Raw genomic sequence first — 16,610 nt, 5'->3', positions numbered from 1 at the left:
ACCGGTTCCGCCAGGCAGACCCACTCCAGGGTTCGCTTGGGCTTGCGCCCTTCCGATCTAAACGTGACTGCTACTGTGTTCTCCGTCTTCAATTCAGGAGACACGTTTCACTTCCATGAGATTCTACGACGCTCGATGCTTGCCTAGACAACGCGTACTCATGGGTGCTTTGCTGGTACAGCTGTTAGCATCGAGTTGGTCTTTACTCGGCGCTGCAGCTACACCGGACAACATACCGTTACAAGCGTCTTAAGAGCATAACCGCGGTCGCGTCTTTTCGTCCGGAGATCTTCAAACAATAGAGCGACCTTCAATTGGTCTGGAAACCGTTGTTTGGTAACAGCTGGTCTGTATAGGTCTTGTGTCGACTCACAACAACCCCTCCCGCTCGCGATGTCTATGTTTCGCAGACCGGGCGATTCATCATCATCATCGAGCTCGGAGACCTCTGATGAAGAAAGCGAGTATGAAGAGGCGAGCGAATCACATCAGGATAGTGTTCTATCAAGAATACAGACTCTGGATTCTGCTGCTTCGAGACGGCAGCCTCTTCAGCCCCACCGACCTCCTCTAGAATTGCGCCAAAACTCTGCGCAAAATGTTCGCGACTTGCTGCTACACTCTCTACTGGAAGAGCGAACTATCCGACAAGTTGCAGAGCAACTAGGAAAAGATCCTTCCGATCCGGAAGTCCAACGATTGGGTAGAGCTGCCTATAAAGAAATCGCCCGCCAGATCTCCAACAATGTGGACGATGCGTATGCAAGCGACGAGATGCAAGGCCATCGAGCAACCGCGAATCAGGGAATCCATCGGTTGACCCGAAGCAACCTTAGCAAACTTGCTGTAATACCTGAAGGATCCTCACAGGCGCTCGTTGCACGCCCAGGGATTGGCGTCCACACGCCTCTACCTCAACAGCCATCTCTTGGCTTTGATATAATGTCTGGTATGTCAGCTCCTGTAGAGCTACAACTGCGAGGCTATCCTCATCTTCAAACGGACCGCTATATCCGAGAGTTTGCAGAACTTGAGATTGTGGGAAAGGGCGGATATGGAAAAGTCTTCAAAGCCAAGCATAAACTTGACGGCTCTTTTTATGCCGTAAAGAGGATACCAGTGAGCCCTTCCAAGGTTGCAAGGATACAAGAGCATGGGCCTGAAGAATTGGAAAGCATGCTTGAGGAAGTTCGTTCTCTGGCTCGGTTCGACCATAACAATATCGTTCGATATCACAACGCTTGGCTAGAATTCACTACAGTAAACACAGAGACTGCGACTGTACCAGAAGTCACAGTATTACGAGAGGATCACCTTTTGGATAACCGACCCGCATTTCCGTCCTTCTCGCATGGATCTGGCGACCTGAACTCCAAGCTAGAAAGCATGTCAGTTGAAGATCCCTTCGCGAGAACCGAGAACAGCAACAGCGCCGGAATCATATTCGAGTTCAGCGAGTCTGAACCACAATTGAACGAAACAAAGAGCGAGACCATCATTTCGTCTTACAAAGAAACACTAAAGCAGACCAGACGCACAAAGCGTCGGGGCAGCCAAGCAAGTCAAACCACGATCGCTACAATATCATCGACGAAGTCCCGGATGAGCGCAGTCGAGGACGTTGATGAAGACGAGGAGGATGACGTTGAAAACATACCGAGGTCACACATGCCGTATTCACCAGAGCTACTGTCAGAGATGTCGGACAGTATGATATCTAACAGCGATGCGCCCCACCATCTGATTCAGAACCAGAGCCTCGGACCAGTCCTTACACTGAACGTGCAGATGAGCCTTTGCGAGACCAACCTTGCCGCGTTCCTCTCATCTGACTACTCCCCCAACACACAGGCAGTTGAACAGCATTGTTTCCATCCTTGCGTATCACTGGAGCTACTGGACAATGTTGCTTCCGGAGTCGAGTATCTGCATGCACAGGGTGTAGTCCATCGCGACCTCAAACCAGCAAACGTCTTCTTATCGCTCTCAAGGGCGCGGTATCCCCCATATGGCTCCGTCGACGTTTCAAGCTGCAAGTCTTGCCCAAAGCGTGACTGCTTGCACCTAACGCCACGCATCGGAGACTTTGGGCTTGTGGCGGCATTGAGCGACAGCTGTACTGCATCGGATACCTTCAAACCAGTGGGCACAGAATTCTACCGTCCACATGCAAGTAGTGGCATCAACGAGAAACTTGACATTTTTGCACTTGGCGTAGTAGCATTTGAGATGGTGCAGAAGTTCAGCACGCGTATGGAGCGTATAGCAGCTTTGGTGGAGCTTCGTCGCGGAGTCTTTCCAGGTGGCTTCGCGCAAGGCTTAGGCGATGTGGGTGCCGATGTGCAACAGTTGATCAGCGACATGGTTCAAGGTGATGAAGGAAAGCGTTTGGGTTGTGATGAAGTGCGAAGTGAGATTAGGAAGCTATTGCATATCCTCAAGGCGTGAGGTGTCACTAAGCGTGGTTTTTGCACTGGGAGGCGTACGATACATAGATACCCACACATTTGTGGTGACTTGGGTTAGTGTAGTATATAAGAATTATTACAATGTGATATCATATTGACGGCTGCTTAAATCTGTGTTGCGGTCGTGATGCACCTATCGGTCAGGACATGGATTAGACGTCCTTCTAACCAGCGTTGTTCTTACCCCGCAATCCCGTTTTAGCTGCAGGAAGTTCCCCACTCCATACAACATCGAGCGCGAGGACATGTAGGACGCGACTGTCGAGATCAGACACCTGAATTTTTGCAAAGACTATATAAAGCATGTAATTTGAAAATTTGCCACCTGTAACGGGTCTTCGTAAGAAAGCGCTCCGTCATCCCCGCTCAACTTCCTGTCTATACTTCAGCAGGAGCCCGGTTCGAGTTCTGTGGTGTCCTTTAATCCACTCACTTGGGTAACCAGTGATGCTGGAGGGACCTAAGCAATGGATACAACTTGATGAGGGAAGCAATTCCGCAATCGGGTATCCACCATGGAACGGCGGCGCCGGATTACTCCTATTGGGGTTGGAAGTCGATCGGCGGGCTGGTGTGTTGACTTACATTTTGCATCTTTTTGTTTCCTAACTGACCTTTTTTGCCCACCTTGCGCCTCACCAGCTGCTACCACCACTGCTGCCAACCACCTAAGCTTCCGCGACTTTGCTTGTTCTGTTCACTCTTTTGAATATCTCTAGTCCTGATATAAATGCACGATTGATTTTGTCATATTTAGAGCTGTCAAAATAGTATTCAAGTATGGCATTGATATAGATAGGAAGGAGGAGTATGCAACGCCATCAGAGCAATATGGGACCAATGCAATAACGCTTCATATCAACAAAAACACAAACACCCTTCGCCATGCAAAAGAAAGACAAGAGTATCATACAGCAACGCCCCTCCTCTTCCAGCCACCAGGGCCTCTCCAAGCCCACAAGAAGAGGCCTATGGCAATCCATACGCTTATGGTCATGGCCCAGAAGGTGGACGCATAGCAAGCCTTTCCATGACAAAGGACATCCTCAGGGTCCTTCTGAACGCCGGCTTCGCCGTTCTCTGCAGCTCTCTGATATACAGTGGCATAGACAGCACCCCAGAGGGTGGCACCTGCAGCAGGTGTCATGGCCAGAATGCCCCAGTTTGTACCAAAGTTCTCGACGCCCCATACTACAGAGACGACAATGGGTGTCAGCGAGAAGACGGCTCCGTAACCGGCACCGATAAATGCAGACACAACAGCAAAGCGAGAGGGGTGGTTCTGCACCCATCCACTCGCTAGGAGAAGTTGACCAAGGGAGAGTATGAAAGCGAATGCCAAGAGGAAATTTATGCGCGAGATAGTAAACCTCTTGCGTGGCTGTTGTAGAGGTGGGAGAGACGACATGGAATTTGCAACGGAATCTGGTCCGACGCGGTGCTGGTTCGAAGGAGCTACCGGAGCGAGGACATCAGAGAGTGTGCCGGTGATCAAGCGAGCGAGTGTGGAGGTGATGGCAACGATAGAAACATGGGTTGCTGGCGAGGTGTTGGTGGAAACGTGCGCGGGTGTGAGAGTCTCGATAATGGTGCCTAGATTGTTGATGAAGGCTTCACCGGGTCCAGTGACGAGGAAGAAGCCTCCTGCGAGCCACCACATGGTGGGGTCCATGACATAGCGACGAGTCTCCTCGTTCAGCAGCCATGTCTTCTTCCGTGCCTCTTCTTCTGCTTTGGCCTTGAGACGCTCAGCCTCGGACTGCAGGAAGTCAAAGGTCGAGTCGGACAGGTCCTGAGTCTCCATGGTTCCGTAGCCGTGATGGGTCGCAGCCTGGGTGAAGAACTCGTCACGCTGCAGCAGACCAGATCTCTCGAGCTCGTCTACTGCATCGTCGATCATCTCCTCTTCGTCCATGATGCGCAGGGCAAAAAAGCCGATGGTGCCCACGCAGAGCAGAAGAATGCCGAGGAAGAGGAAGAAGCGGAACACGTCAACGTCCCCCTTGGTACCATCCGGGTTCCTGACGTATAGCAGTCGGCTTCCAACCTGGCTTTGCCACATGCCGCTCAGTCCAAAGGCTGCGATGGGCACTGCCAAAGCCACGCCCTTTGCACTCCCTCGCCCGAAGTTCTTGGCACATGTTGTTACTGCAGCCAGGTACATGCAGCTTGTGCCCATGCCGACGAAGGCGAAGGCTAGGACCATGACGCCATGGGGCCAACCATGACCGCCGGCGGAGGGCGGAGGACCGCTCTTAAAGGCGAAGGCAGCCAACAGATATCCCGAGCCGAAGAGCAGACCTGCAAGAGCGGCGGGCACACCAGGGCCCATGCGATCGCAGAGGTATCCGAAGATGGGGACGAGGAGGTAGAGGCCGAGCTCGGCGCCGATGGAAACTATGTTGACCTGGACTTGGGTGTAGTGCAGCTTGGACTGGAACAAATGACCGTACAGGGAGAAGGCGGTGATGCTACCAGCGCATAGGCAGATGACGATGGCCCACGCGAAGCTCAGCCATCGTAGCACGGCGCGCTGCATCTTGACGCGGTCCTGCTCGTAGATGCCTTCGGCGACCTGCTCAAAGAAGCTGCCGGCGTAACTCGTGTCCTGGCTGCGTCGCTGCGAGTCGGTGTCGCTGTCGGGGGCTAGGAGGAGGCGACGGGGCGAGTTTGGTGGTGGGTAGTCGAGCTTGTCGATGGTGGTGATGCCATTGCCATTGCCGCTGTTCCGCTTAGAGGACGGGGGTGACATTGGCGGCAGCGGTCGGTACGTGTGACGAAGGGACGGGTGGCTGGATTAAACTCTCATAACGTGCACTTGGGAATATATATCAGAAAGAAGGCAAACTACAGGCGACACCGACGTATTGATTCCCCAGATAATGCGTCCCGAGGACCAGCGGTCAGCGGACGGCACTTGGACTGCAGGTTGGTGTTGTCGCGCGAAGTAGCTTGCGCCAGGGCTGCAAGGGAGTGACGCTGCAGCCGAATCGCCGGGGCCGCTAGTTCGCCCGTCGAAACAAATGCGCAAGAAACTTGAGAGCAGCAAACACCTCGTCGCCGTCCCGTTAGCCGCACCACTACCCAACCACCATGGCGCCTCAGCAGGCCCTCGTCAACCTCTCGCCGGCTGAGCTGTCGTTCCTGCGCTCCACCCTCTCCCAGACGCCGCCCATCCGCCTCGATGTCACCAAAGGGCCCCGCGACTTTCGCTCCATGCGCGCCGAGTATGACGTACTGCCCACCGCAAACGGGAGTGCGCGCATCGCCCTCGAGGATGGCACCGAGGCCCTCGTCGGCGTCAAGGCCGAGGTGGAGAGGTCACGCCAGCGCCCGACCCTGGGAGAGCCAGAGGACGTAGACATGGGCGACAGCCAAGAGACGGACGACACCAAGGGCAAGGGCCAGAACGCGTGGGTCGAGATGAGCGTCGAGGTCCCAGGCTTCCGTGAAGACGACGCGCTGCCTGTGTTTCTGTCTTCCATGCTCACCGAGAGCTTGCTTGCCAGTGGAGAGCTAAAGGACCGACTGTACATCAATACACGCTTCCACTGGAAGCTCTACGTCGACATCCTGCTGCTGTCACCCCCACTCTCCTACCCGCTCGCCCTGCTGTCCATGACCACCCATCTCGCCCTGCTCACCACGCTCCTACCAGCTCTCAAGTCGGAAAGGGACGAAGACCCACTGTTCAACGACGACTGGGATGCCGCCGTGTCTCTATACCCCAAGCAGGCTGGAACAAACAAGACTGCTACCCAGCTAGGGAAGCCTCCAGTCATCATTATTGCCATGGCAGTAGGATCAAACATCATCTTTGACCCGGCCAAGGAGGAACTCGCAGTAGCAGACGCAGTCCTTGCCATCGCATGCACAAACTCAACAACATCATCCACAGGCGCGCGCATCGTCTCGATACGCACCATCGACCCCCCGTCCCATCTTACTCCACCCGGCGTGCCCAACTCGATGAACTCAGCCACCGGCGGTACAGCTCCCACCTCCAGTGCCGACGCGCTCACTCAACGCGAACTGCTGGCGACCTCGGGCGTTTGGACACCACCCCGAGGCGGCATGAAGAGAGGACTAATATCGCAAGTCACAAAGATGGTGGTGGAAAACGGAGGAGTTGCCGAAGAAGTCATCGGCGCATTGGCTGCGATTGAGGTCGGCTGAAGAGAGCGTGATGCATGGGTAACATGCATTGACCTTCAATCACGGACTCGGTGGGCACTTTTAGAGACTTCGTGCCAGACCAGGCTTATCACGTCCACGAGTAAGCCAAGAGGGATCCTAGAGGATCTTCGGGAGATTTGGCACAATAGTCGTCTCAAGACGAGCGTGCTTTGCGCCGCTCCATACGTACTGCAGTGCTCTGTTGTCGCGTTGAGAGATAATTTTTCAAGAATAAGAATATTGGTTTGTAAAGCCATGTAACCGTAGATCAATACAACGCAACATACCATCTTGAAACAATCGCAATCTGTGGGCATGTGGTCTTACACACGGGAAGACGGCGCCATGATGTATGTTCAATGGTCAACATCGGCCAGAATAGTGGAACTGTACCCTTGTAGCGTATCATGAGAACAGACCGTCAACCTCACCTTCCCTGATACGCATCGCAAGCCATCAAGCAAACAATGCCGATCCTCCCATGTGGCATATGTCTTAGTTGCTTTTTGCCGGCCTCCCCATGTGGTTCCCGTGCCATGTAAGCCACAACAGGCTAGTGGAAATGACCTGTCAGCTGCGGTTCCACGTCGTTACTTCCCAGTTTCTCGATCGATGCTATTCACACCGCTTCCTATACAATCAAAGAGAGTTTCTCACCAGTAAAGTATCGCTAGGACACAAGAGATACAAACCTGCACTGGAGACTACGTTACACATCATCACCCCGCATCGTCATCGCGGCTGAGATCTAATTATATCTCGTATCAAAGCGCTCAGGGCAGCACTGGAAGGAAGCTACATCAACCCCCCAAGCAGAAGCTGAACTCCAAGTCACAACAACAGCTACAGCCAAACAGTCAGGAACCATGATGGATCTTCAGCATCAATCCCATTTCTCTGCCTTTACGCGCTTCTCCGATATGCTCAAGGACACGACTAATCGGCGCAAACAAAGCGCATCCGGCCACTCCATCCGCAATCCTTCCATCACAGCTCTGCCCGTAGACGCAGACGCCTCATCAATGCGCTCCTGGGACTCTGAGATGTCGCGAGACAGTCGCCGCAGCAGCATAGGCAACTACGCAGACCGTGTACGCCAAATGTTCGACAGAACATCCACCACACACCACGGAAACGGACAAAGAAAGGGTATGACAGACCTCCCCGCCGAAGTACTCCAGACCATATTCATCCACCTCGATTTCTGGGATTTGCTTCGTGCCAAGCGCGTATGCAACGTGTGGCGGCAACTCATCCCTGGTGACTCTCCTTTACTAGCGGAAATGCTCTACTTGAAGCCGTCCCGTGGGTTACAAATATATAATATGGTCCCTACTACTTTTGACCTTGAGCTCGAGATTACGCCGCAAAGCATAGAGGATGGATTCCAGCCTTCTGGAACGCGTTTTTCCGTCGGCGTACGCAATGAGATCAGCCTAATGAGGAGATGCTTGGGCCTTATACGGACCAGTCAGGAGATTGTTTTCCATCCCGTGGTTATGGATTTTAATGTTTGGATTAAGAACGAGAAGGTCATGGGGGCGAAGGAGGGGTCGTGGAGGGACATGTTGGTTTCTATGCCGCCATTGAGAGAACTTACATTGAGGCATGGTCGAAAGAGAAATGTGGTCAAGGTATTGACTGCGGGAGAAGATGAGGATGGAGTTCGGTTGGGTGCGCTATTTGATGTCATGGACGAGTGGATGCGGAGGATGATATAAGTCAACGAGTTGTCACAGGAGTGTAGGTGCTGGTCACCTTACTCTGCGATGGTAAAAAGGAGAAGATATATTCATGCATATACGGAGCTTACATGTTTGATGAGATTTGCGGTAGCAAGAAGTAAAAGCTTCCTATACAGAGACCTTCTTTGCGATAACACGTCAATGGTGCAGACAACGGTAGAAGCGCGGCTAACAAGAGTATAAACAACGATCGAGTGTGCGAATATCGGCAAGTTGTGTGAAGTGATTGCATGTTGAGTGTTATCAGCAGTCTTTGGCCGCTCGCTTTCCCCTCCTTTAGCAAATTCCATGCTTCTTGCGGAGACTTTCAGCATTCTTGGTGACAATGCGGCCGCCCTGCTCGGAACGGCTGGCCTCTGCGCCAAATTTATGATCATGCCAGAAAACGAAACTGCACACCTGGATTAGCAATTGTGTTCTGTAACGAGACCACTCTGCTGGAAACGGATACTAGAATCCAATAATGATGGAATACCTTGAGGAAACGGAAATGTTCCCTGTTGAGTTTCTTATCCTGCTGGATGGACAGTGACCACTCTTGCCTCTCGTCTTGTCAATTCTTAGAGACTTTGTGTAGAAAGGTGAGTGTGAGCACAGGCGGACCAGCTTCCTTGTTTGTCCTCAAGGAGAAGGGCCAAATAATCATTTTCCACGGATGTTACGAGCAAAGATAGTCGGATGCGATGAGGGCCTTCCGAAAATTGTTCGAATGCAATAGGATGCGATGTAATGTAGTCATTACGTGAGAGGGGCGCAAGGTAGTCGACTTAGGGAGGCTCTCGATACATTTGGCATATAAATACGAAAATCTTCCGCGTTTCTTTCACGGTCACACCTACGCTGCCCTTTTAGTCTAGTCTCATAACTATGTTTCAGGCGCCATGATACCTTCGGCAACATGATAACGCTATGGCCGGTTGTCTCTCGTCTGCAACCTCTGGTAGTGGTCAGCACTCCTGGGTTAAGTTATCCGCAATAATATCAAGTAGAACCAGGCAAAAAGATAGAACAACCAACCCATTAGCCCATAACCACAAGTCAACATCTTCTCTCAACATCTTTGTGTGGATGTAGTCTTGAGATCTCAAATTGTAAGTTCTGCTGTTGCACGAACTCACGCCTCAAGGAATCTTCCTATAACCACCCTTTCTGCTGAAGGTTGTAGTATGAGGATGAAGGAAACACAACGCTCGGATCGTGACCAAGCTGTTATGCTATATCCTTATATCAAGAACATGAGTAAGAATCGATGCTCGAACCCATGTCCCTGCGGTTTTGGTACTGCAGTACGCATCAGAGGCCTCTGAAACTTGTCTTACTTCGCGGAAGCACTTAGTCTGCAACGTTCTTCAGGAAGTCTACCATCAGAACATGCGGGACTTTTGGTTGTTGCTGGGTTTGTGTTGCCTGAGGGTTCTTGTTCTGTGATGGACGAGCGGGAAATAATATGTATTATATCGAGAGCAATACTTCAGATGTATCTTCTGCGGCAAGCAGAGCGTGATTTAGTTTGCATTTCTAAACCAGAGTCCAGGGAACGCGCGGTTGCGCGGTTGCAGTTGCGGTATTGTGGGGAGGTGAGGTCGCTGGTCGTGCCTTCCCCAAGGGGAGGAGCGACAGTGTACCACCATCAACAACAACAGGAAGCCTCACCTCACCTCGACTCAAACCCAGGCACAAGAACAGCGCAATCATATGGAAGTATTAAATGTTATATTCCTTCCTCGCTAGCCATATGCGTAAGCAAGGCAGGCGAGGTAATGGGTTCGTCGAACACTCATTCCATGCATAGCTCTCAACGTTAAACTCTTTGTCTAGCCATGAGCCGTAAGCAGTCCCAATCTACACCCGCGACCCTAATATACAAAGCACACGCTTAACCAGAGAATTCCTTAACGTCGCTAGTCTTACCGGGGATAAGAGCAAGCGGCACGATACCTGAGACGTGCATCTCGGGACCGTAGACGTGCATGTTGAGGCCGAGCTCCTGGCCGACACCCTTGATGTTCTTGAGACCCTCCTGGTAGTTAGGACCGGCACGACGGATCCAGATCTGGACGTTGTGCTCGATGAGAAGGGGGGCGACTTCCCTCAGGGCGCGGATGACACCCTTGAATGTTGAGGCAACGTTGGTGAAGTTGGCAATACCTCCACCGATGAAGAGAACCTTGCCATCTGGGTGTTGGGGAGCACGGAGCATGAGGTCGAGGACGGTACGGGCGTAGTGGAAGGTCTGAGTCTCGGTAGGAGCACCAGAGTACTCACCGTAGTTGGCGAGCTCACTAGCGAAGCCAGCAGAGGCGATAGCGTCGGCGTAGACGACGGAAGCACCACCACCAGCGACGAGTGTCCAGACACGGCCGACGGAGTTGAGGATAGTCAGCTTGAGGGAAGCACCAGTCTTAGCGTCCATCTCGGCAATGTACGCCTCCTCCTTGCTCATCTCACGACCGAAAGGAGCGGGGAACTCCATCGGTGGGCCGACATCGATAGTCTGCTTAGCATCCTTTTGGGGAGCAGCTGGTATGCCAAGAGCTGTCGCGCTGCGGGCAATAGCCCACTTGGCACCGCACTCGAACTCAGCAGTTTGGTCAAGCTTGGCAGCAAGATCCAGGAAGTGAACCTCAGCAGAAGTCTTCTCCTCGTTGGGGATGACAACGAGAGGGTTAATCTCAAGGTAGCTATGGTTGCATCAGCACTGGAAAGGTGAAGACGTATCGAGACAACTCACGTGAACTGGCAGTCAACGTAGACGGCGTATAACCTTGAGATGAAGTCAACGAGGACGTTGTGTACACCCTCGGGAACCTTCTTCAAAAGAGTAGCGGCAATCTCCTCGTTTGAGGGGTATTCCTTCAGATCGACAGGAATGAGAAGCTTCTCAGCCTTCTCATCGACATCACCGACATCGACACCACCCTCGTGGGTGAAGAGGATCCAGTCACCCTAAGCGGCAAAGTTAGCGGTGAGATCGGCGAATGATTGGCAAGATCGCGCAGTAGCCGATGGCTAAGTAGAGCCGCAACACCATGGGCCCGGAGATTGACGATGCATAGGTAGCGGCGCAAAGCGCAAAAAAATGCAGCCACATTGGCATGTGAAAGTGGACGTGCGTATCGCAGAAGAGTAGGTGCTCTGCAGAAGTGGGTCGGTCATCGTTCCCTTCGTCCGGCCGGCCTTCAAACAAAACCAGGCAGTGCGCCCGCGAGTTTGAGCCAACTTCCCGCTCCGCCCGCACTTAGCTGCAGCCTGCCGCTCAGAGCACACGAATATGCCTTTTGCACGCTTTCGCATGCGCCAGACGACGCGCTCGCCCGAAACGACATGAAGAAAAGATTACAGAAATAGGTGGAAATGAACATACCTCTCGCACAGAGTTGATGTTGATGTAGTACTCGGTGTCCTGGGGGTGGGGAACGAAGGGCTCGACCAAGAACTGCCTCAGTACACCATCGACAGTCTCGACGCGCTGCTCCTTTCCTGCCCTCGCCTCGATCCATTCCCTCGCCTCAGCCCAGGTCTTGTTCAGCGCGAGCAGACCGCTCTTGCCTCGCCTCTTGATCAGTTGGTCTGGCTTTGCGACGAACTTGGATCCGGGAGTGAGGAGCCATGGGTATGTGGCCTCGGCCTGGTCGAGCACGCCCTTGACGTCCTCATCAGCGGCGAAGTGCAGCGATGCGAGCTTGGAGGGGGGGTTGTGTGTGGCCGACGGGGGAAGAGGAGTGGGCTTGATAACGGGAGCGCGGGTGAGGTGGTAGTTGAGGATGGCCTTGCCGTCGGCCTCGAGGATAGACTTGGCTGACATTGTGGTGTTTGGTCAAACTGTGAAGGATGAGTATTGCAATGTCAAGAAGAGCGGCTCGCGTGGAGGCAATGGGCAGCAGAAAGATTCAAGAAACTCGCAGGATCAATCCCGACGACAGTCTCGGCAATGGTTACGGGGCCTTATGCGATGTCCGGAGACGAAGATGTTCGGAGAAGGTGATGAGGGGGCCGGCACAAGAAGATGCAAAATGGCAGGCCGGGGTGGTGAGACGTACCTGTATTTGTTGAGGCTTGACACACGGTCTGTAAGAGGATTAAGAGGAATTGCTGGCAAGACTTGAGTTGTCAGACGGCTTGGAAAGGAGCTTGAGAAAGCGGTCTGATGTTTTTTCTGCGTGTTGAGCAATGAGGGCGGGCAGCAGATGCAGGGCTAAGGCACTCGGCGCACGACGGGCCTATCACAGCGAGGCCACCCCACCAGGGGTACATGAGCTGCGGATGGCCTACACAACCCACGACGAGCCATCAACGAGCCGAAGAGAGGCGATTCCGACACATATTCCGCGATAGCAGGACCCAAAGTGTGACTATTGCACGCATTGAGGCTGCATCTATTACCATTACCCCCATTCCGAGGTGCGAACTGGCGGTGCAAGACATTCGGGTCCCCGTTCACCGCTCGGGACTTGGGGTTAGCGCCACACGGATCTAGTTCGTGCAGGGGACATCACTCTCCAGCTCAACACCGCCAAAAGTAAGGGCCCAATCTTCGGAAAGAATCGCATTTCCCTCTTCGCAACCTTCTCCTCATCCATCCAAGCATCTCTGCTTTGCCAACGACACGGCATTGCATCCATAAGGTGAGTAGTCCCCGAGCCCCGACTGGGACGACGTTGTTGAGCTCCATCCCACCTTGCCCGCTCTCGCGTGCCTGCCCCAACAGCTCCGAAGCATTTTTTCCACGCAGACCGAACCCTCACGTCAGCCAACCATATATCCCCCGACCGACATCAACGTCGGCCAATTTGGACTTCAGACTGACATTTCTGCCCTTCCAGAATAAATTGAAGCCTCAGATCGACAACTGACGCACACACGGCCACCATGCCTTCCGCAGACGTCCCCTCGCAGGCGGCTACCTCGACCGGCGAGGGCCTCTCAGCAAACGACAACATCCGTCGTTTCGCTGCCCCCAGCCGGCCAATGTCACCACCGGCCGCCCACACACTCTTCCACCCCAAGACACGATGCTTCGTCTAGTAAGAGACCCCCCCGCGACTACAATACAAGGAGAGCAGGGCTCTAACAAATGTGAACAGCGGACTGCAGCCCCGTGCCGTTCAGGGTATGCTTGACTTCGACTTCATTTGCAAGCGCAAGCAGCCTTCCGTCGCCGGTATCATCTACACATTCGGCGGTCAATTCGTCAGCAAAATGTTTGTGCCCGGCAAATGCTCTAGCCCCTGAGAACGCTCGACTGACAATACGCAGGTACTGGGGAACCAGCGAAACTCTGCTGCCCGTCTACCAGAACGTAGAGAAGGCCGTCGGCAAGCACAACGATGTTGACACTGTTGTCAACTTCGCCTCGTCGCGCTCAGTCTATCAGTCCACCATGGAGCTCATGGAGTTCCCTCAAATCAAGTGCATTGCCATCATCGCTGAGGGTGTACCTGAGCGCCGTGCCCGTGAGATCCTCCACGTTGCCCAGAAGAAGGGCATCACCATCATCGGTCCCGCTACCGTCGGAGGTATCAGGCCCGGTGCGTTCAAGATCGGTAACACTGGTGGTATGATGGACAACATTGTTGCTTCCAAGCTTTACCGCCCCGGTTCCGTCTCCTACGTCTCCAAGTCCGGTGGTATGTCTAACGAGCTGAACAACATCATCGCAAACACTACCGATGGTGTGCTCGAGGGTGTCGCTATTGGTGGTGACAGGTACCCCGGTACCACTTTCATCGACCACGTTCTCCGATACCAGGCCGACCCCGACTGCAAGATCATTGTGCTGCTCGGTGAGGTTGGTGGTGTCGAGGAATACCGCGTCATTGAGGCTGTCAAGTCTGGCCAGGTTACCAAGCCCATTGTTGCCTGGGCCATCGGTACCGTTGCTGGTATGCTCAAGACCGAGGTTCAATTCGGTCACGCTGGTTCTTTCGCCAACTCTCAGCTTGAGACTGCGGCGACCAAGAACAAGACCATGAGGGAATCTGGCATCTACGTGCCAGAGACCTTCGAGGAGATGCCCGGCACTCTTGCCCAGGTCTACCAGAAGCTCGTCAAGGACGGCACCATCAAGCCCAAGCCTGAGCCCGTTGTGCCCAAGATCCCCATTGACTACTCATGGGCGCAGGAGCTTGGTCTCATCCGAAAGCCTGCTGCTTTCATTTCCACCATCTCTGACGACCGTGGCCAAGAGCTTCTGTACGCCGGTATGCCCATCTCCGATGTCTTCCGGGAGGAGATTGGCATCGGTGGTGTCATGTCACTGCTGTGGTTCCGTCGCCGCCTGCCCAACTACGCTAGCCGTTTCCTTGAGATGGTCCTTATGTTGACTGCCGATCACGGTCCAGCTGTGTCTGGTGCCATGAACACCATTATCACCACCCGTGCTGGTAAGGATCTTATCAGTGCGTTGGTCTCTGGTCTTTTGACCATTGGTTCGCGTTTCGGTGGTGCGCTCGACGGTGCCGCTGAGGAGTTCAGCAAGGCCTTCGACAAGGGTCTCAGCCCTCGTGACTTCGTTGACACCATGAGGAAGGAGAACAAGCTCAGTAAGTTGCCTGAGGAAAAAGTTTCATTTGCGCAGCAGCTAACACATCTCAGTCCCCGGTATTGGTCACAGGATCAAGTCGCGTAACAACCCCGATCTCCGTGTCGAGCTCGTCAAGGAGTACGTCAAGAAGAACTTCCCCAGCACCAAGCTGCTCGACTACGCGCTGGCTGTCGAGTCGGTCACAACATCTAAGAAGGACAACTTGATTCTCAACGTTGACGGTTGCATCGCTGTCTGCTTCGTCGATCTTGTACGCAACGGTGGTGCCTTCACCCAAGAGGAGGCCGAGGACTACCTGAAGATGGGTGTCCTCAACGGTCTCTTCGTCCTTGGCCGAAGTATCGGTCTGATTGCCCATTTCCTTGACCAGAAGAGGCTGCGTACTGGTCTCTACAGGCATCCCTGGGACGACATCACTTACCTCCTGCCTTCGCTGCAGGCTGGTGGTGCGCCGGGTGCTGAGGGCCGTGTTGAGGTCAGCTTGTAGAGTCATGTTTGGAAAAGGCAAGGGTATATCCGGTTCTAGTCGCTTGATGGCGGACCCAAACTGGCGTTTTGAGCGTGGTAGACGAAGGCCTCCCACAGCATCCTAGGGCCACTGTAGCAATACCCGCCCGCTGTTGGCGGACATATATTATTTAATGTCAAACGAACAAGCAATTCATTTTCCGCGTGCAATATCTCATAGATTCAAGTTGATACGGATGCGTCGGCAGCGACTTTTTCCAGCCCGTGGGCGGTCTAACGTAGTGTGGTGATCTATCTTTAGCGTCATCTACGGCGGTTGTTTGAACAAGCAAAATAGCGTTCCTCGGCTCGCTTCGATTTTCATTCAACATCTAACTTGAAAGAATGAGCTCTGGAACATTAGGTCGCCCGGAGTAGGTGAGAATTAAATCCACTCGTACGAAAGACAACCTGGATGTAGGTAGCCGTCTCTTATTCTTCCATTGACCCACCGAAACAACACGGAAGAATCCCATGCTCTACACTGTACCTGAACGTGCCGTGTCCCGCTCACCGGTTTCCCGGTGACGACCACGAGAAGCGTTAGCAAAAGCTATGGGCTAACTGCACATGGTATAGCGGCCAACACATTCGTGCGAAAGGACAAAGTCACGATAGGGCCTGGGCTCCCGCTGTCAGCTCCCAGCCACCTCGTCGATTTTGGCATCATTCGATGCGCCAAAACTTCTTGTCTTGGTATCCACCATGGTGTGGTTGAATCCGGCTGTTACGGATGCCGTACAATTAAGGAATTACAACATCTTGGTTCACGCATCGATGATCCAGTGATGATGTATTCCCACGGATGTGTGTCCGCTCGCAATCTTTGGCTCAAGGCGAACATCGACATGCTATAGCTGTTGAGTAAGGCTTCGGTTTCTGTAATGCCCCTCTCATACATGCAGCGGCGCGTATTGAATCGTGAGTTTGTCCGCGCCACTTTCTCGTCAGGCGTTCAGCCGCTATCGCTATTGGGGGCCACGGACTGCTCGCTTCTTCGTACTGGCGGGTAAGGTGCCTTGCTGCTGCCTTGAAATAAGCATGGGTTTCTAGTTGCATGCAAGCTGCCGCAGGGAATAAGTACAGATGTGATCCCAGGATCCAGTGGGTTCAGCCTTATCGTTGGTATTCTATCTCACCAGCAAGCAACATCGTCACCGTCTCGGTGTT

The 16,610-nt window shown here is 53.3% G+C and overlaps 6 protein-coding genes across 6 annotated transcripts; 4 read left to right on the top strand and 2 right to left on the bottom strand.

Annotated features, from left to right (window-relative positions):
* Positions 1-58: 58 nt before the first annotated feature.
* Positions 59-2,556, top strand: CC77DRAFT_1019129 (kinase-like protein). The gene has a single exon (XM_018524762.1). The coding sequence runs from the start codon at positions 394-396 to the stop codon at positions 2,446-2,448; it is 2,055 nt and encodes a 684-aa protein (XP_018387546.1). The 5' UTR covers positions 59-393; the 3' UTR covers positions 2,449-2,556.
* A 645-nt stretch (positions 2,557-3,201) lies between these two features.
* CC77DRAFT_1019128 (MFS general substrate transporter) lies at positions 3,202-5,431 on the bottom strand. Its single transcript, XM_018524761.1, has one exon. It carries the CDS (start codon positions 5,218-5,220, stop codon positions 3,376-3,378), a length of 1,845 nt encoding a protein of 614 aa, XP_018387545.1. The 5' UTR covers positions 5,221-5,431; the 3' UTR covers positions 3,202-3,375.
* CC77DRAFT_1019127 (hypothetical protein) lies at positions 5,352-6,941 on the top strand. Its single transcript, XM_018524760.1, has one exon. The coding sequence runs from the start codon at positions 5,562-5,564 to the stop codon at positions 6,642-6,644; it is 1,083 nt and encodes a 360-aa protein (XP_018387544.1). The 5' UTR covers positions 5,352-5,561; the 3' UTR covers positions 6,645-6,941.
* Positions 6,942-7,236: 295 nt separating this feature from the next.
* On the top strand, positions 7,237-8,409 carry CC77DRAFT_786316 (hypothetical protein). The gene has a single exon (XM_018533169.1). It carries the CDS (start codon positions 7,511-7,513, stop codon positions 8,363-8,365), a length of 855 nt encoding a protein of 284 aa, XP_018387543.1. The 5' UTR covers positions 7,237-7,510; the 3' UTR covers positions 8,366-8,409.
* A 1,820-nt stretch (positions 8,410-10,229) lies between these two features.
* Positions 10,230-12,543, bottom strand: CC77DRAFT_784023 (ATP-citrate synthase (ATP-citrate (pro-S-)-lyase)). The gene is made up of 3 exons (XM_018533164.1): positions 11,754-12,543; positions 11,121-11,335; positions 10,230-11,070 (listed from the first exon to the last, which is right to left on the bottom strand). The coding sequence occupies exons 1-3, from the start codon at positions 12,192-12,194 to the stop codon at positions 10,266-10,268; spliced, it is 1,461 nt and encodes a 486-aa protein (XP_018387542.1). The 5' UTR covers positions 12,195-12,543; the 3' UTR covers positions 10,230-10,265.
* A 465-nt stretch (positions 12,544-13,008) lies between these two features.
* On the top strand, positions 13,009-15,529 carry CC77DRAFT_986135 (ATP-citrate synthase-like protein subunit 1). Its single transcript, XM_018536214.1, has 4 exons — positions 13,009-13,413; positions 13,474-13,590; positions 13,646-14,931; positions 14,984-15,529. Exons 1-4 carry the CDS (start codon positions 13,259-13,261, stop codon positions 15,418-15,420), a joined length of 1,995 nt encoding a protein of 664 aa, XP_018387541.1. The 5' UTR covers positions 13,009-13,258; the 3' UTR covers positions 15,421-15,529.
* The last annotated feature ends 1,081 nt before the right edge of the window (positions 15,530-16,610 follow it).

The sequence above is a fragment of the Alternaria alternata genome (assembly GCF_001642055.1).
Source record: "Alternaria alternata strain SRC1lrK2f unplaced genomic scaffold CC77scaffold_7, whole genome shotgun sequence".
NCBI lineage: Eukaryota > Fungi > Ascomycota > Dothideomycetes > Pleosporales > Pleosporaceae > Alternaria > Alternaria alternata.
The sequence above is the reverse complement of the archived record's forward strand: the minus strand, read 5'-3'. Positions and strand labels throughout refer to the sequence as shown.